Source organism: Benincasa hispida, chromosome 12 (assembly GCF_009727055.1).
Source record: "Benincasa hispida cultivar B227 chromosome 12, ASM972705v1, whole genome shotgun sequence".
Classification (NCBI taxonomy): domain Eukaryota; kingdom Viridiplantae; phylum Streptophyta; class Magnoliopsida; order Cucurbitales; family Cucurbitaceae; genus Benincasa; species Benincasa hispida.
In genome coordinates this window covers 39033522-39060303 of record NC_052360.1, presented here as the reverse complement: position 1 = coordinate 39060303, position 26782 = coordinate 39033522, and the positions used below count along the sequence as shown (strand labels likewise).

Below are 26782 nucleotides of genomic sequence, written 5' to 3'. Positions count from 1 at the left end.
ATGCAAAAAACCCACTACAGTTGTAAAGGAAGTTCAAAACAAAAGTGAAATTTGGAATATTAGAACAACCTGGCTCTGATACCAATTGAAGGAAATCAGACACGAGGATTTCCATGAGCAGCGAAATGATCGTTCCAAATTCCATTCGTATTTGAACGTACACAATTATAATCAAGAAACGGAAACTTACAGGCTATGTACAATACGAAATTACAGTATGCTTTACAAAGATCAAGGGATAGAATATCATACCTTTGAAGACTCATCTTCAAACACCCTCAATCTCAAACTCTCGTACAATCAGCAAGACAGCAATCACGAACGCTTGAACACTACAACCACAACACAGAACGATCACAACGACCACGAACACAGCGATCTCCAAGATCACGAACACAGCGAACAACCTCCAAATACCTCGAACTCTGTCAAGTTTAAGTCAGACACCACCACAATGGCTACCTTGGTATTCTTAGTGTGAGAATCCAGAAGTGTGGGCTCTGTGTGGACTTGGTTAGAAGAAAAGACCAAAGGAAGAACAATCGTGTAAACGATTGAGCAAGTGGGAGATGGCAAAGGTCTATCGTATAGATTATGCCCAATCGTTTAAAAAATTCTATGTAATCGTTTAGCTAAAGGCCAGCTGAGTGAACTATCGTGTAGTGTCACTCCACGATCGTCTAGTCTCTCTTCAACTATCGTTTAGTGAATCTAATCCACTTGATAGCCAACCGTGAGTTATTCTGAGTATGGAAAATCTCAATTCAACAACCTACTAAATTTAGGAAAATATTTTTCCTTTCATCTCATGGTTACCATGAAACCACCAACAACCTTCCACTCAATTAGTTATTAGAGAAAAAGAGATAATTATCCAATAATTAATATTATTATAAATATATATGATAACCAACTTACCACAGTATATTTATAACTTATAGTTTTAATATTTCATCTCATGAAACATATAAACCATAGCTCTTTTTCTATTTCATGGTACTTAATGTAAATCTCATTTACATTAATCCTCCACTTGATGTATCTCATACATCCACTGATCATATCATATATAATTGAATTACCTCTTGTCAATTTGAACATTTCAAATCAACACCAAGAAATGATTCTAAACTTGAATCCATTGAGCTACCAAGGGGACCTTATGGACCTGTAGCTCGAAGCTCCAACGGTACGTGAATAATTGACTAAACTCTTTAGTTATGGGATCCACCATCCGTTAACTTTCAGACACTCCACGAAAGACCGACAATTGAACTTTCCTTACCACAGATATATTATATGTCCATATCAACCAATCAACAGTGTGATAACCCTTCACAGATTGCTCGTAAGTATAGTTGGGCCAATAACCGTTATGCCCCTGTAGTTACATCTAACTCCTTAAGTACCACTAATCCCTCTAATGAACATAAGTCATAGTCCTACTATAATTGAGTCCTCTTTTCCAAAGAGAAGTTATGGCCACTATGTTCAAGACCCGGAATCAGCCCTTAAGGGAGTAATCTATCTACTTACCCTTACTTCGGGGAAGGAGTGAATTCCATCTTGTGTAACTGAGTTCCCAACTCCCAAATCAAACAAGTCCCCAAAAAGGTAGGCATGTTGAGTTGGCAATCTGACCGTTCTCACTCATACTAATTAAAGGACCACCCTCAAAGGCAGAAGTTCCCAAAATACTCAGGATTGAGGTCATGTCACCTATGGTCGTTTAAGTGAGATGTAAGTCTCCAGTATCAACGGTGTTATATACAGAGACGAATCATCTCGTGGTTCAGTCGTATACAAACTCTTTGTATAAGACACCCTCGTTCGCATGTCTCCACATGAATGGCCAGGATCTACCATCTGTAGTAGTTCACAACACTTGTAAACCTCTACAAAGCGGGTCGTATCCACAGTGTCACCAAGATCAGGTATCCCTTCTTAATTTTTATACTACAGACCTATTTAGGTTATCACTTAAGGCATGATCCACTTGTATATCTCATATACATGCTTAAGTTTAAATACAATAACCATAGAGCTTTGTTTATTAGATATGAATAAATGCCAAATAAAATAACTTTTATTTTATTCATAACAATGTGTACAGTTTACAAACTACAAGACTCCGAGAGAATTAGGACACCAATCCCAACATGTATGTCTCCACATACTGTTCAAGACTCATAAGACAGCTTTGGATATTAGTTTATTGAATTTAGGATTATGTACAAAATAAAATACAACACAACAATAACATTTATTGGAATAACAACGATAACTCTTTATTGATAACGGTCAATTAATTACATTTACTATCTACGAGTTTTAGGGCATAAAATCCAACATCTTGGACCTAAACAAGTATGGGTACCAAAGAATCAAACTTGAACTTCTTTTTTATAGGTTGTTTGAAAGCCAAAAAAAAGTGGTACTTGGATAATGGTTGCTCAAGGCACATGATGGAAGACTAATCCAAGTTTATTTGTTTCTCTAAAAAGGATGGAGGCATGGTAACATTTGGTGATAATAAGAAAAGAAAAATTATTGGTAAAGGTAATGTAGGTAATAAATCTTCTATTTTGATTGAGAATGTGCTTTTAGTTTATAGTTTAAAGCATGATTTTCTTAGTCAACTGTGTGATAAAGGATTTATAATTGTATTTGATAAAAAGAATTGCATCCTTGAAAATGCTAGTGTAGAAAATTCTTGTTTGATGGAAATAGGGATGGAAATGTATACACTATTGATTTGAATGATTGCCCTATTAGCTAGTGTAGAAAATTCTTGTTTGATGGAAATAGGGATGGAAATGTATACACTATTGATTTGAATGATTGCCCTATTAGTGATAAATGTCTTTCAGCTTTGCATGATGATTCCTAGTTATGGCATAGAAGATTAAGACATGCATAGTGAGTTTGAGATGAGTATGATGGGATAACTTAGTTTCTTCCTTGGGCTCCAATCAAACAACTCAAGGATTGTATCTTCATAACTCAAGAAAAATATACAAAAATTTTCTCAAGAGATTCAAATTCAATGAAAGTAAAATTTTCAAAAACTCCTATGAGCACTACCACCAAGCTTGATAAAGATGAAAAAAGTAAATGTGTAGACATAAAGACCTATCGAGGTATGATCATATCTTTACTTTATTTGACCGCTAGTAGACCCAATATCATGTTTAGTGTATGTATTTGTGCTAGATTTCAATCATGTCCTAAGGAATCACATTTGCATGCCATTAAGAATGTTTAAATATTTGTTTGGAACTATTGATATAGGTTTATGGTATCCTAGAAATGTTGAATTTAATTTGGTAGGATATTTTGATGCGGATTTTATCAGTAATTTAATTGACCATAGGTATACTAGTGGGGCTTGCCAATTTCTTGATAGTTCCTTAATACCTTGGTTTAGTAAAAGAAAATTTTGGTTACTTTATCCACTACCGAAGCATAATATATTGCGGTTGTTAGTTGTTGTGTACAAATCTTTGGGTGAAACAAACTCTCTATGATTATGGATTAAAATTTAATTATGTGCCCATATTTTGTAATAATACTAGTGCTATTAGTTTGACTAGAATCCTATATATCATTTTAGGACTAAACATATTGATATTAAACATCATTTTATTAGAGAGCATGTACAAAATGGTCATATTACTCTTACATTTGTGAGCTCTAATAATCAATTAGCGGATATTTTTATCAAGCATTTGAATGAAGAAAGCTTTTGCACAATAGGCATGAGTTTGGTATTATTCGTTGTGATGCATCTTGATTTCATTCTTACTTGATATTATTATAGAACGCATATTAATAGGGGAAGAATTGCAAACTTTGTATGTGTTCATATTTTTAGGGGAGTACTTTTATGTTTATTATTCTTTTTTATGATTCCAAATGAGAGGAGAATAAGAAAAATATGTTTGTGTTGCATAATTATTTCTTTTGAATTAGTTTTAGGGGGAGATTCAATTAAGGGGGAGTAGTTAATTCTTTTGAATGAATGATTTTTATGGTGATATGTGTACTTTATAGTGAAAATCAATTCTTGATCATCATGTCTTGCTATGGTTATGTGCATTCCATGTTATTTTTCTTCAATAGTTTGTTGTCATAAAAAAGACGGAGATTGTTGTCTTTTTGGCCCTTAATCTCAAATTAATTAATTAATGTTTTGATGATAAAAATCGGATTTTATTAATTTCATTATTTTGAATAATCTATAGTATAGAATTCGGAACAATGGTTCTGACGCCTATTGAATTACCGAAATCGAAGTTTGAATGAAAAAAGATATAGATGAAACAATTTTAGAGGTAAAAATATCCGAGACGGTGAAGTGGTGGCCAAATCATCAAATTGGAATTGGACTGATTAGAAAGTATCACTTGGAACTATGGGTAAATGACACATGGGGCCTTAAATTTGCAATTTGTGGATTTTAGTTTTTCTTTAAAAAAATAATAAATGAAAATTGATTTCATTAATAAAAGGGGGGAAATTAGAATTTTGACCCAAGGTCAAATAAGAAAAGAAAAGAATTTGAAATTAAAAAAAGAAAGTTACGNAGGTAATTTGTAATAGGTCATCATTACCTAGGTAATGATGTGGGTAATTTATTACCTATTAAAATTAAATAAGTATATTTTCTTTTTTACTTTTTGTTCACTTTTAATTTCTACATTCAATTTAATTTTTGGATCAATCTAATGGTCCAAAAATTAAATTTCACTTTTTTCACTTTTAATCTCTCTCTAAACTCTCAAATTTCTTTCTTTTCATCTTATTATAGAGAGATATTTTCATTGTATTGTGAGTTCAAATTTGTACATCTGCTCATTTTAGAGAGTTTTATTATATTATTTAAAGCTTTAAGAATATTGTAAGAGTTAGATCTTAACTCATGGAAAAGATCGGGTTTGCTCTTGAATCTGAAAAAGGAGTAAGTAGCGGTTCGATTCTCATCCATGGAAAGAGTCAAATGATATTTTTAATCAAAATCCTAAGAGGTGCTTGGAAAAGTGGATATAGATTGAGTTTGACTAAACCACTATAAAATCATGTTGTCTTCTTTTCCAACTATTTTCTAATTATTTTTGCATTTAATTTTAATTGCATGTTCTTGTCGGTTAAGATTAATTGAGTATATTATTACATAATTTTTTTATCAAACTTGTTATTTAATATCAATTATGGGTTTTAGGAATTTAATTTAAGAACATCTAATTCGTTTAATTTGAGCATATTTTTCAAAAAGTTTAATTAAACTCTATTCACCCCCTCTCTATGATTGCTATAAAAAAAAAGTATATTGAAATAGCTTCTACTACTTTATACTTTATAAATATACATGATAAAATGAAATCTCTTTCTAAGAACAAAAGTAATATTGTGAAATTAGCAATAGATGTAGAGATTTAAAATGTAACACCAACTACACTCAAATAGTGGTGTTCTGTTGATATAAAATGTACTTGTTCCACTTCAAAGTTAACTTTCATATATATAAATCTATTTTGTAAAGTTAAAATATGAAGGATCACCTTTATGTTCTAACGTCTCTCAACGAACACCTAAACTTGATAAGTTACCTTTTATATGGGTCAATATACATAAATGAGTATATTCACTCGATGTGTAACCACATACACACATAAACAATCAATGGACATATAAATTCAAAGAGTCGTGTACCAAAGGTTAAAGGGTATCAACACACACCTAAACTCGAATAGTTACATTTTTTTACATGAGTTGTGTAACTGCTTGTATCTAATGAGTTGTGTTTCGTCAACATAAAGTTGCACCTTTATCGTTCTAACATCACTCGACAGATACCAAATGAAGAGTTGTGCCCTAAAGATGGAAGGAAAAAGTTGAGATTTACTAAAAATATATTTCTATTTCAGTTCTAAAAGGCTTTCGTATACATTCAGATATAAGTGGGAAAAAAACTCTTCATTCACCTACTCTAAAAGGTGGTAGTCAAAATAACAAATATTTGCATTTTAGGCATTTTTCATTTATAGTATATTTATGTAGCTATACAACACATTTTTAGTTTTTTTTTATTATTATTATTTTTAAGAAAATTGTGTTGTATAGCTACAAAATATTAAGTAATAAAAATGATTATTAAACAATAAATCATTTATTACATGACATTAGGACTAAATCCCAATACAAGGAAACAATCAACTTGTGTTGATTGGGTCAAAATCGATTCCATTCAGTCACAGCCTAATCCAACCCAAACAAATTAAGGAATCTCTTGTTTGAGATACATTATTCAACTATAATTCTAACTAAAAAAAACTTAGATGGAAAATGGGTTACACCCAACATCTACAACACAACCACATGGGTCACTATTGTGTTACATGTCATTCTCATTTCTTTTAACGTTTCTTCATCTCTTCCTTTTTAAGTTTTTCCTTTTTCTCTAATTTTTCCTTCCATGTCCTAACTCCAACTAAAATTATTTTATCTCTCTCTTTTGTTTTTTCAGGACTGACTAGATAAATAGCAAATTTCAATATTTCATTTGGAAAAATAGTAAAATATCATTAAAATTGTGAAAATAGTAAAATAGAATTAAATAATAAAAAATAATAATGAGAAATTGTCAAAACTGCTCTCAACTAAAATTAAATATATAACGTTCAGAATTTGAAGGTGGAACGTTTCAAAACATTCAAAAACCACAAATACACTATAATTAAACAGTTTAACAAATTAGAAATTTGGAAAAGCTGCCCTCAACACATACCATAACTATGAAAAAGAAAACCCAAAGAATTCTAGTCCCAAACTAAAACAAATTAAGGATTTTGGAAAGCTTCCACTATCCCCAACACACACCATAGCCGTGAGGAAAAAAAAAATCTCTTTGTTCAAGTGACCCCGGCACAAAACTCCAAAACAACCAAAGCTTTAAATAGGCTCGAATGCTCATAAAACACTGCTGCTCATTTCCTTTGGCAACCACACGACAACGGTAACAGGTAAATAGCAGCGGCAGAGTACAAGGTGACGACTTCATTTGCATATATATATATATCATTTAAATTGGGTTAAGTCTTATCATTTTCCCTCTCAAATTCAAAATTTACAATGCTAAATCTTGTATCAACTAAAATGAAAAATTTCAAATCTCTTGTGAAATAAATTTTAATTAATTATCTTCTCAATTATATCAATTATGGTTGAAAATAATAAACTTAAAGGGAAACAAAATCCAACGATTTGGGATAATTGATTTAAATTCACTTTATAGTATATGTGTAAATGTAGATTAGGTAAATATCTTAGTTTCATATGATTATTACACTTTATCTGTAAATAGTGCAGAAAAGCTTGTTTGTGAAAAATGATAAGAGATTGTTTAAAAATGATAACAGTTGATACAATATTTCTAACACAAAAAGAAATTACATTGTATTTGAAAAGTAAAATTTGTGTAAACAATAAATTATAAACAAACATATATAGGAAAAAAACATAAAGATAATGAAAAATATTCTTATAAGAAGATCGAAACAAACATTTGAGAAGAAAAAACTGAATAAATAGAGGATAGATCAAAAGAAATATTTGGGAAGAAAAATAGCATCGATAGGATGAACAACTATATAAATATGTTTTATATAACAATGACATAATGTTAGATTATCTATTAATAAAAGATAGATTCGAATAAATAAGGGTGGAGAAAAATTAGAAAAAATCTCCAAATCTTTGACAAAATAATCCAAAATTTGATTCCATCCAACCCCAAACTTATTCCCAAAATAACTTACAAAGACAACTTCATAATTAGACTTGAATGGATAGAAAATAATTATTTTCTAAAAAGTCAATAATTACATAAATCTTCATAACTTCACATTACAATTATACTGTATGGGTAAAAGTGTAGATTAGTAAAATCTTATAACTTCATATTACTATTACACTTTATGTGCAAATTAGTTAATTACTAGAACATACGAAAACTGGTAGAGAAAAATTTATGAAAATGCAATGCTTGTTATAACCGGAACTCACGAAAAATTGTAGATAAAACCTCATAACTTCACATCATTATTACTATGTATGTGTAAAATAATTAAATTTCATAATTTCGTATTACAATTATATTATATGTGTAATTGGAGATTAGGTATGTTTCAGACACCATCAAATGCAAATCGGGAATATCGAAAAGGTTCATCATCTGTAGGGTACATGTTGTGCTAAAATTCTTATTCAATTTTGTTTTTGCTAAATCTCCAAACTAATCCTAAAATTTTGCTCTATACACCAATTTCCTGTTTTTTTCATGTGTTTCTTCATTTTTTTTTCTTTTCTATTTTTCCTTCCATTTTCTCAGTACCAACTCCAGTGAGAATCATTTTCTCTCTCTCTCTCTTTTGTCCTTTATGCATTTCTTCATCTTTTTTCTTTTCTATTTTTCCTTCCATTTTCTCAATCTCAAGTTTATGGCGAAAAAGAAGAAGAGTTATTTAGGGTAGCGATTTTGAAGTCGGTTTTTAGTTTTGATGAGAAGAAAACTAAACTTCTCCGTATATGCGTAGCTAGTAGGTGAAGAATGTTGATGGAAAAGCTTCTTCTAAAGGGAGAGAAATTAAAATGGAGGCTTCTATGAGCCTTTCCTTTAGAAAATTAGGGCATAATTTGAGATTAAGAGAGAGAAGAGGGAGATTGTGTACTTTGGAAATGTCGAGATATGTCGCATTTATCTTGAAGAAGAAGAGGGACAACCACGGGAAGAAGAAATATAGAAAGGAATGGAGGAAGAAACCTAAGGAAAACGTGAGATTGACACACGACGCTATGAAAATGGGTTACATAATTGAGTTACAAAGTTGGATATAACCCAGTAATTATCTAAGTTTTGTTTTTCTAACTATTCAGAACGCAAATTCTAATCTAAGTCCGACATTATAGTATGTTTGGCACCACAATGATGTGAAACTTTTTGTTTGAGAAGCATTATTCATTCCTTTGATCATTTGGATTGAATAGATTCGATAATTCTTACAAGTCTAATTTAGACTTCAACAACTTTCATTTCAGATAATTTTTCTACTTTCTTTACCTACCCTATCGCAGTATTTTTTGTATCAAGGCACAACAAAGACAAATGTTTGAAAGACATCTTAATCATGATATTCGTTTTGTATTGCAATTAAAGTACGTTTTCAATACTTTAGATATTATTTAATACTTCTATGTCGTGTAGTGCATCACATTCATGTTCGAGGTCATGGATGTACAAATAAAAAAGAAAAAAACAATATTTAAATTATACAATAGTAGAAAAGTTTTATTTGATGTCTAATATAAAAATAAAATATTATTATATGTCAAATGGTTAGAGCCATCACCCGAATCATTGAATATTCAAGCACCTCTGAACTTTTGAAAAGGTTAAGACTATTCGCAGGGACAACTACTATAACTATAAGTCAATAAATTTAATGATAGTTCCTCTCATTTCTATATTTGGTAATAAATTAGCCACTCAGCTTTAACATGCCATTTAGTTCCATACTTCAATACCTAATTACTTTAAGTTCCATCTGATAGCTATTTGAAACTAAATTTGTAGTATTTAAAGTTTAAAAACTAAACATTGTAGATCTATTTGATATCTATTTTGTTTTTTTTTTTTTAAATTAAACTTATTTTTCCATAATTTCTTACGAGAATTTGCATCTTTCTTAAGTGTAAAAGTTGCAGAGTTGAATTCATAGACAAATTTATAAAACAAAAACAAATTATAAAAATTTATCTTCTTTAATTTTCAAAATTTAACTTGATTTTTTAAAGTATTGGTAATAACTACATAACAAATGAAGGAATTTAGAGATGAGATGAGTGTTTATAGGCTTAGTTTTCAAGAACTAAAAACCAAAAACCAAATATAGTTACTAAACGCGATCATAGTTTTCAAAAGTTGTTTTGTTTTTTATAATTTGATTAGAAATTCAAGTATTTTTTTAACAAATGTGAAAACCATTATAAAAAAATTGAGGTTATGCTAGTATATAGTTGAGTTGATGAAGCAATACTTGTGTGAAGTCATATCAATTCTCGACTAGATTTGTTGAGCTTGCTAAAACAATTTTCTTTCACGAATGTATTATCAAAGCAATTGAGGTAGAAATTCATTCCCTCTAGATTGAAATGGATTCCCAAATCCTATAGAATGTCATGACTAGTAAAGATCACTTTCAAAACAAGCTCCAATATTTTGTTGATTTCATGTGTGAACTCCTTCAAGGTGGTGCAATCTAAGGGTTTCACGTTGTCAAATATAAGTGTAACTCTATGACCCACAAGTTAGTTATTTGCGATACAAATTGACGACAATTTGACTTGAAAATCACCTTCAATTCGTGGTCCTTGTCCTGCATACGATATTATTTATCTTTAATATTGTTGTTTGTTCATTCGAAAGAAAAAATCTGAACATAATTTAATGCTTAAAACTTTTCTACACACATTCAAATTGAATCATCATGGATTGGTAATGGTAATTGAAGGACATGAGTTTGATAAAGGGCTTAGAGTGAATGAGTTCAATATAAGGTAACCACCTATCAAGGATTTTAAATCTTACGAGTTTTTCTCAATACCCAAATATTGTAAGGTCAGTCAAGTTCTTGTGTGAGATTAGTCGAGATGTGGATGAGATGGCTCAAATACTCTTGAATATATATATATATATATATGTATGTATATACAAAAATCAGATGCATTTATGATGTAATAGAGAAAAAGAAGTATTGTTACAAAATTTGGAGCATTATTCCAACACTAGGATTAAATATGAACTAAAACTTGACTTTTAGGTAAAGGTTAACGACTAAAACTACTTTAAATGAAAACAAAAAGGTGGCTTGATTTTCAAGAATGTATTACAAACATAAAGAAAGAGGCGGAAATAATTGAGGTGTCAGCGGCAAATGGTTGTACAATACGTTTAAAAACAAATGCAAAGGAACAGCGGTTATTTGTTGGATCGTTCATCAAAAGGGGATTTGGATTTGAAGTTTTAGGGCAAACGAAAGGCGGAGATTTGAAAATTTGCAGCGAGAGAGGCGTGGATGAACCTAATCCCCAACCATTACCCAACCCAATCTCCAAGAAATTTAATTCTTTTTTGCCTCTTTGGCCAACCCATCACCTAAACATGAATTTCTTGCAATAAATGATATTAATGGATCCACCCACAAACAAACACACTCAGACTCTCTCTCTCTCTCACGCATCAACTTGGTCAAAATGTGGAAGAAATGTGAAACTAATAAAGTTTCATGGCTTCAATTTCGCTGAACCGCGAGTTTGGTCGCCAACACCACCTTCCCCACACTCAATACGCCACCTCCTCTGACAGTGATGCGACCGACCCTCAAGCTGTATATGGTTCTTTCTCCTTTTTAACGGTTTGGGTCTCAATTCTTGGGGAGGAATTACTGGAATGCGATAAGATTTTTGGGATTTAACACATGTTCTTGTTTAATGTGGGTAACTGTGAACTGTGAAAACTAGCGGAAGCAAAAAGAGGGATAAAGAAGGAGACAGAAAAGAGAGAAAAGGGGTTGGAACTTGGAATGAGGGGATACCACGTGCAGGTTTCCATTAAAGGAGTAAAGGAGTGAGTGACCCCACTAAACCCAAACTCCAACCTACCTCCTCTGCCAGTTCTTTTAAGCTTCAAGTTTGTGCATGATTCACACCGATCACTAATACCCATTTGATGTTTTTTTTCAAATTTTTCTTTTGCATTTCGGCAGTCTTTGATTCATGATGAATTAATGGTTTGTAGCAACCATTCCGTGAACTGAAGTATTCTGATCTACTCTTCTCCAAGATTTTGGTTTCTCTTTCTGCACCAAGGTTTGTGGCTTCCTTTTGTTTTCCTTCTTTTTTTAGTTCTACTTAATGGGTTGTTTCGTTTTTGTTATTCTATGCTCAATTTTGGTGCATGACATTTTTGGGAAGAGGGGAAACTATTAGGTATGTGTCGGATCAGTCCTCAGTAGCTTACTTTCTCCAAGTGGGAAATTGTTAATTTGGATATGGGAATCTATTTTCCCTTTTTCTTCCTTCTGTTTTTGTGCTTTCTGAAAAATTATTTATCTGCTTCTTTTAGTTTTGGCTAGAGTGTAATTTTCTGTCTATGATTTATATAACTGGCGATTTATGGGTTACTTTGGACTTCACGATGGGAGGGAATCCTCTATCAAAGCTGATGGCAGAGGAAAAGTTTTAGATGCCATGCACCTGTAAAATCCATGTCGTGTCTACGCAATCTTTATGTGGTCAGATTCTTTCGCTAGGTCCGGCGATGTTAAAATAATGATATACAGTATGCTGCACTTGGCACAGAAAAAAGGAAAAGCCCATTTAAGAAGGCTTTCCCTAAAAGCTGCATGATAAATAATTTGATAGTTTTGCTTGAAACTTTTCTCATTTTTTTTTCCAAAACTTGGTGGATAGCTCTGTTATAACTTGGAGGCTCTGTTACGTTATTTAGTCAGCATTTCAGCTGACTGTCTAGTTTATATCGCTGCAGCATGTCAGAAGCCCTGAGGAAATCAAATGTGATCAATTTTGGGCGTGGGAATGGATACTTGAATGGGGCAATACCCATCAGAAATGCAACTGCAGTACCTGAAGTTGATGAGTTCTGTCAATCTCTTGGTGGGAAGAAGCCAATCCATAGTATTTTAATTGCGAACAATGGAATGGCTGCTGTTAAATTCATACGTAGTATTAGAACATGGGCTTATGAAACATTTGGCACTGAAAAGGCAATCTTGCTGGTGGCCATGGCTACACCAGAGGATATGCGAATCAATGCAGAGCATATCAGAATTGCAGATCAGTTTGTGGAGGTTCCTGGTGGAACCAACAACAATAACTATGCTAACGTGCAGCTTATTGTTGAGGTACTTCATCTTTCCAATCAAATTTGCATTATGTTCTAGTACCATTGTTGGCCACATTTCATAATTGGGATTGTTTCTTATGTGAAAGAAGAACAAAAGAAAGGAGAAAAAAAAAAAAAAAGAAAAAAAGAAAAAGAGAACTCTTTCTTTTGATCAAAGTAAGTCGTACAAGCAAATCCTCATAGAAGGTTATGGGTATATATCTCAGTTCAATTTCGCTACACTCTTAAAACAGCCAGTGTGTATTTTAGGAATTTCAAACATCAATTTCACTACTGACGTGGCCTGTATGAATTGTTGTGGAAACTGTATGTTTCGAGTCCTGTAAAACCTGGATTGTATTTGTTGATGAAGATGCTCTCACACTCATTAGAAACTTGGTAGCTTCTTGGTCATCACATGTTTTTACTTTTCGAGGGTTTTCTTTTTTTCCTGATATAAAACCGTTTATCATAGTAAATTGATCCACTATGTAGATGGCAGAGATAACTCATGTTGATGCAGTTTGGCCTGGATGGGGCCATGCATCTGAGAATCCAGAGCTACCAGATGCACTGAGTGCAAAAGGAATCATATTTCTTGGGCCTCCATCAATATCTATGGCGGCATTGGGTGATAAAATTGGTTCATCATTAATTGCACAGGCAGCAGAAGTACCCACCCTTCCATGGAGTGGTTCTCACGTAAGTTCATATCATTTTCTCTCTGAACATATCATGCACTCGATGATCCACATTCAATATATTCTTTATTTGGTGTTTAGGTGAAAATTCCACCTGATAGCTGCTTAGTTACCATCCCAGATGATGTGTACAGGGAAGCTTGTGTTTACACAACAGAAGAGGCTATTGCCAGTTGTCAAGTTGTAGGTTACCCTGCCATGATTAAGGCATCATGGGGTGGAGGCGGTAAAGGCATAAGAAAGGTTAGAACAGCAGCGTTATGGATGCTTACTATATAGGTAGCTTAGGAACAATGAAAATAACCTTGGGAGCTGAACTCCCATTGATGAATTTGAGACGAAAAAACACAATGACCATTTTTCTTTTAAATCGTTCTATTAATCTCAACCTTCAGGTTCATAATGATGATGAAGTGAGAGCATTGTTCAAACAAGTGCAAGGTGAGGTTCCAGGATCACCCATATTTATAATGAAGGTTGCAGCACAGGTCAGATAAGATATCAAGTGCACTTCATCACAATCTTCATTGATTCTGTAGGGGATATTTTATTCTGACTTTTCATTTACTTTTGTCTGATTAGAGCCGGCACCTTGAAGTACAGTTGTTATGTGATCAATATGGAAATGTTGCTGCGTTGCACAGTCGTGATTGCAGTGTTCAGAGACGCCACCAAAAGGTTAGTTCATATTGTTTTGTCCAGTCTCCATTTCTTGGAAATCAATGCTTTTGTAAGTTTTTCTAAATTGTTCACACTATGAGACTATTATTTAACTTTCTGTCCTCTGCCTAACAGATTATTGAGGAGGGTCCAATTACGGTTGCACCATTGGAGACAGTTAAAAAGCTAGAACAGGCAGCTAGAAGACTGGCTAAATGTGTAAACTACGTTGGAGCAGCAACTGTTGAGTATCTATACAGTATGGAAACTGGAGAGTACTATTTCTTAGAGCTCAATCCTCGGTTACAGGTATTGATGACCTTAAATTTGTAGCTTGACATGCCCATATTAGTGACCACTTAATTCATCAATAACTCCTTTCCAAGCCTGAGATTGATCCTGTTGAATGTGGCCTGTGAGACATGATGGAATCTGGTGAAAATGTAAATTTAAATCTTGCCAAGGGAAGATATTTGTTTGCTGAGTAAGTGCGGTTGTTGTTTTTTGTTTACTGAGCTATTTGAATAGAAATAGCATCATGGAAAACGATGTCTTGTGGCATATTATAACCTCAATTAGTCCTAGCTGTGTTTATGCTTACTCTGAGACATGCATTCATGAATAGCTGTTTCTGTTGAGTATATCCACATATGTTTTTTTATCACAAAAAATTCATGAGGGGTGATGATTTCGTCTATCTATTTATTTTAAACAGGTCGAGCACCCAGTGACTGAGTGGATAGCTGAAATAAACCTTCCAGCTGCCCAAGTTTCTGTGGGGATGGGAATTCCTCTGTGGCAAATTCCTGGTACGATTTAAATCTATGGAATTCATTTTGTGATATTTGTCACTTGAAATTATATATATCACAAAATCATATATAATTTTTGAAATCAGAAATCAGACGCTTTTATGGAGTAGAGCATGGTGGCGGATATGATGCTTGGCGGAAAACTTCTGTTGCTGCAACTCCATTTGATTTTGATCAGGCCGAATCCACTAGACCAAAAGGACATTGTGTAGCTGTCCGAGTTACAAGTGAGGACCCTGATGATGGGTTTAAACCTACAAGTGGAAAAGTACAGGTTGGTCGAGTTTCTTATGATTTTTTATTTTTTATTTTTAGTAAGATGAAAGATGTTAAAATGTTTCCAACACTATGCAGGAGTTAAATTTCAAAAGCAAGCCAAATGTGTGGGCATACTTCTCCGTCAAGGTAGGCCTTTTTCTCATAGATGTATGTTCGTCCTATGATTTATCTAACATGCATGCTGAATTACATTTGCTGTATACTTTGCAGTCTGGAGGAGGGATTCATGAATTTTCAGATTCTCAGTTTGGTAAGCATTAGTTCTTTTTTTTTTTGGGTGGGGGGAGAAGGGAAAGTTTGGTAAGCATTAGTTGATAGATACTTTAAGCACCTAGTCCTTCAGTTTGAGTTTTGGGGAACACTTGTAGACACATTAATATATTTAAATTTCTATGTTTTATTGTGAAGCAGAAATTGCTTTTACGTGTAATGGTCAATAAAATATTTCTTAGAAGAGGGATGGTTAGTACACTGAAGGTAGGAATGCCCCTTCAGCATTGATAACCGAATTTTGAAGAAATTATTTTAAATTTCAATGAGTTCCTCAAATTATCAAGCAACTCTTCAAGGTTTTCATTCATGTCCTCTGCTAGATAGGAGGATTAGGACCAGGATGCTTCAAAATTTTCTCCTGCAAAAGAGCCTTCTAAAGTGTACTTCAAGAAGACAGTGTCATAGAGATCTTCCTGTTTGGAAAAAGGACATTTCTCTAAAAAATTAAGGTTTTATATTTTGTTTCGGTTTTGATGGTGGTCTCAACACAAATGACACAACCAATCTTGAGATTCAAATTATACTCTTCAACCTAATTGGTGACTTCTGAGTTCTCCGTGAAAAACACAGTAAAAATGTGACTCATTGTTCCAAGAATACCCTTTTGGCTAGCATATTCATTCTTTTCAGAACTTTGGAAGGAGCTTCATCCTTCCATACCTGTGCGTTGAAGTTTCTATACCTTTCTTTGCAGCCTGCCCCTACCTTAAAGGCATACCTGCTGTTTGTATAATGCAATTGGGGTAGGGCAATACTTTAGTTTATTTGGATTGAAATGAATAGAACAGTTTACTGAGAGGATCAGAGAGATTAGGTGAAGTTCGGTCTATTACTTTCAGCTTTTTTTTTTTTTACGAGTCCTTCCATGTTTTGCTTATTTGTTTTTCAGTTGGCCCTTTTTTTTTGTAATTACCTTCTTTGATTAAATAGAATTGAAACTTGTTTTTGTACATTCGTCATTCGTTACAAAATCTCAGTTTCTTATTAAAAAGAAATAGGAATATGGACGATATTTTGATCATAAAACCTAAGACAATTATTTTTATTTGGTAATTTGTATGACTTGCTAATATCGTGATTTCCTCTAGGTCATGTTTTTGCATTTGGAGAATCCCGAGCTTTAGCAATTGCGAATATGGTTCTTGGGCTGAAGGAAATACAAATTCGTGGAGAAATTCGAACGAATGTTGATTACACAGTAGATCTTTTAAATGTAATGCTAAAATGATATAATATTAAATTCCATTCTTTTCTGCCAGTGTGAAGTATATCATTTTCTTTATTCAATTTTGGTGGAAATGCAACTTAAGAATAATAGTCTACAGGCTCTCGATTACAGAGAAAACAAAATTCATACAGGCTGGTTGGACAGTAGAATTGCTATGCGAGTTAGAGCAGAGAGGCCACCTTGGTACATTTCTGTTGTCGGAGGGGCTCTATTTGTAAGCACTCACATTTGATAGTAATTTCAATTTCTAAACGTATGTATAGTTAAATAAATTGGTAACGAGTTTTCTTTGTTCAACTCAGAAAGCATCTGCCAGCAGTGCAGCCATGGTTTCTGACTATATTGGCTATCTTGAGAAAGGGCAAATCCCTCCCAAGGTATTGTACTGAGAGATTATATTTAGGTACCTGATTTTTGTTGCTTCGATGCATTATCCTTCCTACATTATGTGCTAACAAATTTAATGGCAGCACATATCTCTTGTCCACTCTCAAGTATCACTAAATATTGAAGGAAGCAAATACACGGTAATGCTTCTATCATTTGATACCAATGCTTGGCAGGTAGCGATTATGTAGCTTATTGACATCACTGCATTTGTCGGGTATTCATTGTAGATTGACATGGTAAGGGGAGGACCTGGAAGTTATCGGCTGAGAATGAATGGGTCGGAGATTGAAGCAGAAATTCATACCTTACGTGATGGAGGCTTATTGATGCAGGCAAGTACTTGTCTTGAAGGTTATATTTAGGAATATTATGCACTACTGAAGCCCATAGTCCACTTTTCTTTTCTTTTTTTTTTCCCCCTTTTCTGGATGAAACATGTGAAAACTAGAGGAAGCCCTCGTAATAAGAAATTACTTTCAAGATTGAGCATGTTCGTTGACTTTGAATGGTCAAGCAATTTGAATGCGTAGTTTGAATTTTGAACAGTTAGACGGAAATAGTCATGTTATATATGCTGAAGAAGAAGCGGCTGGGACTCGTCTTCTTATTGATGGGAGAACATGCTTGCTTCAGGTTTGTTCAGCTATCCCTAATTAGACCCCATCCCATTCCTGAACACTCTCCAGTATTGGCTTCTGACGTTTTGTGCTCTTTGTTAATCAGAATGACCATGATCCATCTAAATTAGTTGCAGAGACACCATGCAAACTGCTGAGGTATCTGGTTTCAGATGACAGTCATATTGATGCTGATGCACCATATGCTGAAGTTGAGGTCATGAAGATGTGCATGCCTCTTCTTTCACCTGCTTCTGGAGTTATCCATTTTGAGATGTCTGAAGGTCAAGCAATGCAGGTTAGTGGCAGAATTCAATGATGGAATCTGGGTACTCTAGGTATGGTGAATTTATGGAATCTTTTGTCGTTTTAGGCTGGTGAACTCATAGCAAAGCTAGATCTAGATGATCCATCAGCTGTAAGGAAAGCAGAGCCGTTCCATGGGAGTTTCCCCATCTTGGGTCCCCCAACTGCAGTTTCTGGTAAAGTTCATCAAAGGTGTGCTGCAAACTTAAATGCAGCTCGGATGATTTTGGCAGGATATGAGCATAACATTGAGGAGGTGAATCATCTCCTGTCTATTTCTGCTATCATCAGATCCCTCTCTTTATATACACTCATTCCATATTTATGCATTCACTTATGCATATTTTCATATCCACATATCTGCACCACATGCATACGTATACCTGTATATATGAATACACATTTCAAGTCTTCTCATAGTAATAAAAAACTAGAGAAAATTCTCTCCTCTCTCAGGTGGTGCAAAACTTGCTCAATTGTCTCGATAGTCCTGAATTACCATTCCTACAATGGCAAGAATGTATGTCAGTTCTTGCAACACGTCTTCCCAAAGAACTCAAATTTGAGGTGCTTGATTGTCATCTGAATCCTTCTTCCGCTTTTATCCTCAACTACTAATTTTACAACAATCTGAATCTTCATTCATTTCGTTTCATTAGCTGGAGTTGAAGTACAGGGAGTTTGAAGGGATTTCGAGTTCCCAGAATATCGATTTCCCTGCCAAATTATTACGTTCTATTCTTGAAGTAAGTTCCTCCACCAAATTCCTTTCAAGTTCTTGTTGAATTGGCTTTCACAAAAGGTAAACTCTTCTTCTGGCAGGCTCATTTATCCTCCTGTCCAGAGAAAGAAAAGGGAGCTCAAGAAAGGCTTCTTGAACCGCTGGTGAGTCTTGTGAAGTCTTATGATGGAGGAAGAGAGAGTCATGCTCGTGTTATTGTTCAGTCCCTTTTTGAAGAGTATTTGTCAGTTGAAGAACTGTTCAGCGACAACATTCAGGTGATGTGTTTTCCCAATTTGATCAATGATTCTATAGTAGAAAATAATCATGTGCTCCCATGGAGCTAGATGTTGATACTTGCAGTATAAATTAGGACTGTTCTCAAGTGGAGGCCTCTCTGTTTTTGATATGGCTATCGTACTTATTTATCCAGATGGATTGTAGGATTTATGCTCAAGTATGCCTCTTCATTCGGAAGGCATAGATCCATCTCAAAACCAATTGGTAATGTGAGGAGTAATTCATTTATCTTGGGTGTGAGGTCCCTTGGTTTTTCCAATATGAGATTCTCAACATGCCCCCTCAAGAAAGTGTCTCTTTTGAGTTCACCATTCTTGATCGGATCACAATTTCTTTTTTATGGACCAAATGCCCGTTTGGGTTTTATGGCTTATGATACCATATTTGATATTATGGAGTTCCATCTCAAAACCAATTGGTCATGTGAGGAGTAGCCCATTTATCTTGAATGCGAGGTCCCTTGGTTTTCCAATGTGGGATTGAGTGTTTGTTGAATCTTTTCATGTCTGTGATCTAATCTACTAATCGAACCATTCACAACTTTGCTTACTTTGAGAAGGGTGTTGCATTACTAAATTGTTTCATACTGGGTTTAGGAAGTTGAAAATCTTGTTTCAATATATTCCAAGTTAAAAAAATATTTACTTTTTTGTTTTTGCTATCTTCTTCATTTTTTCTAAATTCTCAAAGTTGATAGTATGTTGAGTTTAGTCTGTAGGTAGGTGCTTAACAAATACTGAGTTTAGTCTATAGGTAGGTACTTACAAATACTAAGTAGTAACATTGTGAGAATCTTCAAGTGTAGTGGTATGCTAAATTCTAATGTTTCATCAAGCAAGGAATTGAAAAATATTCCAAAATTGGTAGATCAATTAGAAAGATTTGGGGGACTTTTTATTTCCTCAAGTTCTCTGCTTAAGATTTTGTCTTTTTTGTTTTCTTATATTTCTTTTGTAGTTATGGTTTTTTTACGATTTGTGACAATTGGATATTTCTTCTTGTAATTCCCATGGTGCATCCAGTGGTTGTCCTTACCCCATTGGCCATTGTATATGCCATTCTTTTAATGAAGATTTATTTCTTATAGAAAGCAAAGTTACGTTCTTGTGTGCGTTTGGTGGAGTGGTTTTACAGTTATCAACATGAAATTACTATTTCCTGACACGAAGTTTTATCTTTTCCTTACAGGCAGATGTGATCGAAAGACTTCGACTTCAATATAAGAAAGATTTGCTGAAGGTCGTTGACATTGTCCTTTCTCATCAGGTACTAATTTCTATCTTGCCTTTTCCGGCCTATTTGATGTTGATATTTTGCATGTGAATATCAATTTTGTGCTCACTTTTTGGCTTACAGGGCATCAGGAGCAAAAATAAGCTTATATTGCAGCTCATGGAACAACTTGTCTATCCTAACCCTGCAGCTTACCGTGATAAATTAATACGATTCTCTGCACTTAACCATACCAATTATTCTGAGGTTAGTGGAGGTTTCCGTACTGTTGAGTTAATTAGTTAATTATGTCCAAAATCTTCATAGGGTGGGGTTTCGATCTGTCTGATATCGGGGGTATCCTTCTGACTTCATACCACAAAAATCATTATGCCGTTGTACCTGTCGGCTTACATTACATTTTAGTCCCCACTCTTTTCTAAGCACATGTTTAAAATGCTTAACACAGCTGGCGCTGAAGGCAAGTCAGCTATTGGAACAAACTAAGCTGAGTGAACTCCGTTCTAATATTGCTAGAAGCCTTTCTGAATTAGAGATGTTTACTGAGGATGGAGAAAATATGGACACCCCAAAGAGGAAAAGTGCCATTGATGAACGAATGGAGGCTCTTGTAAGTGTTCCTTTGGCCGTTGAGGATGCTCTTGTAGGTCTCTTTGATCACAGTGATCATACCCTTCAAAGGCGAGTGGTGGAGACTTATGTTCGCAGGCTATACCAGGTACTTATAAAACTTCTGTAAACATACCCACTCCAGGTGGAGTCGACTCTTGCATGTCTAACTATGTCAATATGTTCCTTATCCAGCCCTATCTTGTTAAGGGGAGTGTGCGGATGCAGTGGCATAGATCTGGTCTTATAGGGTCGTGGGAGTTTCTAGAAGAGCATATTGAGAGGAAAAATGGTATTGAAGATAAGGAGTACTCCCAGTCAGTTGAGAAACACAGTGAGAGGAAATGGGGAGCCATGATCATTCTAAAGTCTCTACAGTTATTACCCACGACTCTTAGTGCTGCACTGAAGGAAACGACTCACAACGTTAATGAGGCAACCAGAGACAAGTTTCTTGAGCCAACAAACTTTGGTAATATGATACACATTGCATTAGTGGGCATCAATAACCAGATGAGCTTACTTCAGGATAGGTAACGGCTTTACCTATTACTCTGCACTGAATTCCAATCTTTGGATGAGCCCTTCTTGTGGAGATAAAAATTTATCGATCATCTAAGCTTAGCATCTTTCAATGAATTTAGGATTTTGTATGCCTGGCTTGTTTGGATTCTAACTCAATTACATATTATATGTCATTTCTTATGTTGTATTTTTCTTTGTTTGTGCATGCATATGCATTTTTACTATAACACAGAAATGTATTGGTCTTCAATGGTTCTATATTTCTCAGCAAACTATGTTTTCTTAACAAGAAACAAAACTTTTCATTGCTGTAATAAAAGGAGACTAATGCATTCCGAGCAAACTATGTGCTAGGTAGATAGCTTAAATGGATTATAAACTTATCTTAGGATTTCTTTATTGCTCTTCTTTTTATATGCTTGCCTTGATAATAAACAGTGGTGATGAAGATCAAGCTCAAGAAAGAATAAACAAACTGGCTAAAATACTTAAGGAGCAAGAAATTGGATCTAGTCTACACTCTGCAGGTGTAGCTGTAATTAGCTGCATCATTCAGAGAGATGAAGGACGAGCCCCTATGAGGCACTCATTCCACTGGTCAGCGGAAAAGCAGCATTACGAAGAAGAGCCTTTATTGCGTCATCTGGAACCTCCTTTATCCATTTACCTTGAATTGGTCAGTCATGAACGCATCTTTATCATTTACCATTCAATGCCATGATTGTCTTGCACCAGAGTGACCGGACCATGGTGTAATTTGGTGATCTCTTTCTCACCCACCTGCATATTATCTGCTCTTCCAGGATAAACTCAAAGGGTATGGAAATATCCGGTATACCCCTTCTCGGGATCGTCAATGGCACCTGTACACTGTTCAAGACAAGCCAGGAGTGATTCAGAGGATGTTTCTGAGAACACTTGTTAGGCAGCCAGTCTCTAATGAAGGCTTAGTAGCATATCCTGCCTTGGATGTAGAAACCCGCAAGCCTCTCTCTTTTACTTCAAGGAGCATCTTGAGGTCCTTGATGACTGCAATGGAAGAGCTGGAACTCAATTCACACAATAGTGCTATCAAACCGGATCATGCTCATATGTATCTCTACATCTTAAGAGAACAACAAATAGGTGATCTTGTTCCCTATCACAAGTAAGTGTCCTCTTTCTCCGGTTACTATATTTTTCTTTATAAACAATAGCATTCTTAAAGGAGTTTGTGCTTGGATTAATTTCCAGAAGAGCTATCTTCGATACTGAAGAAAAAGAGGCTGCAGTGGAGACCATATTGGCAGAACTTGCTCGTGAAATCCAGTCATTTGTTGGTGTAAGAATGCATAAATTAGGCGTTTGTGAATGGGAAGTAAAACTTTGGCTAGATTCTTCTGGACAGGCAAATGGTGCTTGGAGGGTAGTGGTAACAAATGTGACGGGTCATACCTGCACTGTACATGTAAGGGTTCAAGCGTCCTTTTTTACTCTTCCAAACGATAGATAAATATGTTTGCATGCAACAGTAAACTAGCAAGTAGGATTTTCATTGATATAAACCATGGGTTCCTTTCTTAATATTATTATTAACTTGTCACTTTTTTGGTAAATGATAAGAGGATATACCAGTACCGTATCCAGGAAAATTTGGGGATAATTATTTGAGTCCAGTTGATAATGTTATCTAGGGTTAGCTGGAGTTGCATTGTTCATTGAGGTTGTCTTTTATACTTAAGACGATGGTTACTTTTTAAAGTTTATTAATTTATTGTTTATGTTCGTGTACAAGTCTTAGGTAGCAAGGTAAACAATGAATCATGCTTGGTGATAAAATAAAATATAAATAGTACATCTGACAGGTTGAATGGTTCCTTTTACACAATTATGTACATATGGATATTTTTTTGGCCAAGCAGTATGACGTAAGCATAAAACAATAGGATAGATGTTATTTGAATAATGTTCAAGTAGACTATACCGTCAGTAAGTGAAATTACATAGCTGACATTAAAACACTTTAATGATAATCACAATATATTTTGATATCCAGATATATCGTGAAATTGAGGATACAAATCAACACAGAGTACTCTATCATTCAGTCACAAAGCAGGCCCCTCTTCATGGCGTGCCTGTGAGTGCACAACACCAGCCACTGGGAGTTCTTGATTTGAAGCGTCTTTCTGCCAGAAGGAGTAACACCACTTACTGTTATGACTTTCCGTTGGTGAGCAACATGTCTTGCTATACTACAAACTACTAGTTCGTTTCTTTTGTCTTCCAAGTAATTGTGTGCCCTTGAGTCGCACAGACCAAATACTGAGAAACTAAAACATAACTGTTTTTGCAGGCATTTGAGACGGCCTTGGAAAAGTCATGGGAATCTCAGTGCCCCAATATTGGTAAACCCAAGGAAAAAGTTCTTCTCAAAGTTACCGAACTCGGTTTTTCTGACCAGAAAGGTTCCTGGGGCACTCCCCTTGTCCCTGTGCAGCGACAACCTGGGAAGAATGATATTGGTATGATAGCCTGGTTAATGGAAATGTCAACGCCAGAGTTTCCCTCTGGAAGAAAAATATTGGTTGTAGCGAATGATGTAACCTTCAGGGCTGGGTCTTTTGGCCCTCGAGAGGATGCATTCTTTCTCGCTGTCACTGATTTGGCTTGTGCTAGGAAACTGCCTTTAATTTATTTGGCAGCAAACTCTGGTGCCCGAATTGGGGTCGCTGATGAAGTCAAATCCTGCTTTAGAGTAGGTTGGTCTGAGGAATCTAGTCCTGAGCGTGGTTTCCAGTATGTTTACTTGACCCCTGAAGATTATGCTCGTATTAAATCCTCTGTCATTGCACATGAAGTACATATGCCTAATGGAGAAGCCAGATGGGTTATTGATACCATTGTTGGAAAGGAGGATGGCTTGGGTGTAGAAAACCTAACTGGCAGTGGAGCTATTGCTGGTGCATATTCAAGGGCGTATAATGAAACTTTTACTTTAACATATGTGACTGGAAGGACCGTTGGAATTGGTGCTTATCTTGCTCGCCTTGGCATGCGGTGCATACAAAGGCTTGATCAGCCTATAATTCTCACTGGTTTCTCTACACTAAACAAACTTCTTGGTCGTGAAGTTTATAGTTCTCACATGCAACTCGGTGGACCCAAAATCATGGCAACCAATGGGGTTGTTCATCTAACAGTTTCAGATGACCTTGAAGGGATATCTTCTATTCTAAAGTGGCTTGGTTATGTACCATCTCACATGGGCGGTGAACTTCCAATTTCGAGACCTTTGGATCCTCCAGATAGGGAAGTCGAGTACTCCCCTGAAAACTCGTGTGATCCTCGTGCAGCAATTTGTGGTGCTTTGGATAATAGTGGAAAGTGGATGGGCGGAATTTTTGACAAGGATAGCTTCATTGAAACACTGGAGGGCTGGGCAAGGACGGTTGTAACTGGAAGGGCAAAACTTGGAGGAATCCCTGTTGGAATTATTGCGGTAGAAACACAAACGGTGATGCAAGTCATCCCTGCTGATCCTGGCCAGCTGGATTCCCATGAGAGGGTTGTTCCTCAGGCTGGTCAAGTATGGTTTCCTGATTCTGCATCAAAGACGGCCCAGGCATTGTTGGATTTCAATAGGGAAGAGCTGCCACTTTTCATTCTTGCCAACTGGAGAGGCTTTTCTGGAGGCCAAAGAGATCTTTTTGAGGGAATTCTGCAGGCAGGCTCAACTATTGTGGAGAATCTGAGAACATATAAGCAACCTGTTTTTGTATACATTCCAATGATGGGTGAATTACGAGGTGGGGCATGGGTTGTTGTGGATAGTCGGATCAATTCACAACATATTGAGATGTATGCTGAAACAACAGCTAGAGGTAATGTACTTGAGCCTGAAGGAATGATTGAGATTAAATTTAGGACGAAGGAATTGCTTGAATGCATGGGTAGACTTGATCAACAGCTGATCAGCCTGAAGGCAAAACTTCAAGAAGCAAAAGGAAACGGAATCCACAATCTCACCGAATCTCTACAGCAGCAGATTAAAGCTCGTGAAAAAGAGCTTTTGCCTGTTTATGTTCAGATAGCCACCCGATTTGCAGAACTACATGATACCTCCTTGCGAATGGCTGCAAAAGGGGTCATCAAAAAAGTTATCAACTGGAGTGATTCTAGATCTTTCTTCTATAAGAGACTGCGACGTCGGATTTCAGAAGAATCATTGATCAAGACAGTAAGAGAAGCTGCTGGGGAGCAGCTTTCACATGGAGCTGCACTGGACTTGATTAAGGACTGGTTTTCAAATTTTGCCATTGGGATAGATGGAGAAGACGCATGGATGGATGATGCCACTTTCTTTAGCTGGAAAGAAGATCCCATGAATTATGAGGACAAACTCAAGGAATTGCGAGTCCAGAAAGTATTGCTTCAGTTAACCAATTTGGGTAGTTCACATTCGGATTTGCAAGCTTTACCTCAAGGTCTTGCTGCTCTTCTAAGCAAGGTATTAACCAGTCAATGACAAAATTTTGTACTTTACCATGTTACTTAATGCAGAAAACTGATTGTGTAAAAACAATGCAGGTGGATCAATCCAGCCGAGTACAATTGATTGATAAGCTTCGTAATGTGCTTGAATAATTCTATAGGTAAGTTATTGATTGTGGTCTCAGATCTGCAAATGTGATTAACTTGATAATTTCTTATGATAATCTGAGACATTCTTGAATCCAACAATTACTTGGTTGCATATAAAAGTCACCAATTAGTTTGTTGGACAAATGAAGCTGCTCACCTTATATGTCTGTTTAGTCTTATTAGTTTTAGGAAGCATTTTATTACTTTGAGAGAATAAGATTTTGCTCATGCCTCTAGTTTGTAGGAAATAAATTTTGTATGTAAATTAAGACAACTGGTGTTGGTAGGGTCTCATCTGCCTTAGCCTTACTGTATCATTGTAACTTTGCAAAATTATAGTTAATGAAAATACGAGGTCATGAGGCTTAATTGAACCATTTTGGCCATCAAGAATGGTTTTCCACGAAATTCTACATGTATGAATGGTAAGTTTATTGCCTATTTCGTAGTTATTGAAATGCGTGTTTTTCATTATTGGCATACAAAGTATGTTTTCAGGTAGAAGCAGATTGCTAGACAATTTAAAATCAAAGAGTTATGGTGA

The 26782-nt window shown here is 35.2% G+C and overlaps 1 protein-coding gene across 3 annotated transcripts; it reads left to right on the top strand.

Moving 5' to 3' along the window:
• The first annotated feature begins 11082 nt into the window (after positions 1-11082).
• On the top strand, positions 11083-26646 carry LOC120067234 (acetyl-CoA carboxylase 1-like). 3 transcript variants are annotated; one of them, XM_039018761.1, is made up of 33 exons: positions 11083-11421; positions 11645-11660; positions 12605-12980; positions 13457-13663; positions 13744-13905; positions 14058-14150; positions 14245-14340; positions 14458-14631; positions 15038-15131; positions 15221-15408; positions 15489-15539; positions 15624-15663; positions 16775-16899; positions 17012-17128; positions 17217-17291; positions 17385-17441; positions 17532-17636; positions 17851-17937; positions 18028-18219; positions 18295-18483; positions 18684-18794; positions 18887-18973; positions 19050-19226; positions 20437-20514; positions 20605-20727; positions 20930-21199; positions 21286-21623; positions 22054-22291; positions 22419-22762; positions 22849-23062; positions 23651-23827; positions 23951-26104; positions 26185-26646. In XM_039018761.1, the coding sequence occupies exons 1-33, from the start codon at positions 11343-11345 to the stop codon at positions 26239-26241; spliced, it is 6891 nt and encodes a 2296-aa protein (XP_038874689.1). In that variant the 5' UTR covers positions 11083-11342; the 3' UTR covers positions 26242-26646. The 3 variants fall into 3 exon arrangements, with proteins under 3 accessions (XP_038874689.1, XP_038874688.1, XP_038874687.1); XM_039018760.1 differs by adding an exon at positions 11823-11925 and having other exon boundaries at positions 11083-11683; XM_039018759.1 differs by lacking the exons at positions 11083-11421; positions 11645-11660 and adding an exon at positions 11715-11925.
• Positions 26647-26782: the final 136 nt, after the last annotated feature.

Excerpts from the sequence above, each read along its gene's own strand:
- LOC120067234 (XM_039018761.1), top strand. The coding sequence starts at position 11,343 with ATGGCTTCAATTTCGCTGAACCGCGAGTTTGGTCGCCAACACCACCTT. Across the intron at positions 14,341-14,457 it reads TTCAGAGACGCCACCAAAAG|ATTATTGAGGAGGGTCCAAT; the intron begins GTTAGTTCATAT and ends TCTGCCTAACAG. Across the intron at positions 18,484-18,683 it reads ATGAGCATAACATTGAGGAG|GTGGTGCAAAACTTGCTCAA; the intron begins GTGAATCATCTC and ends CTCCTCTCTCAG.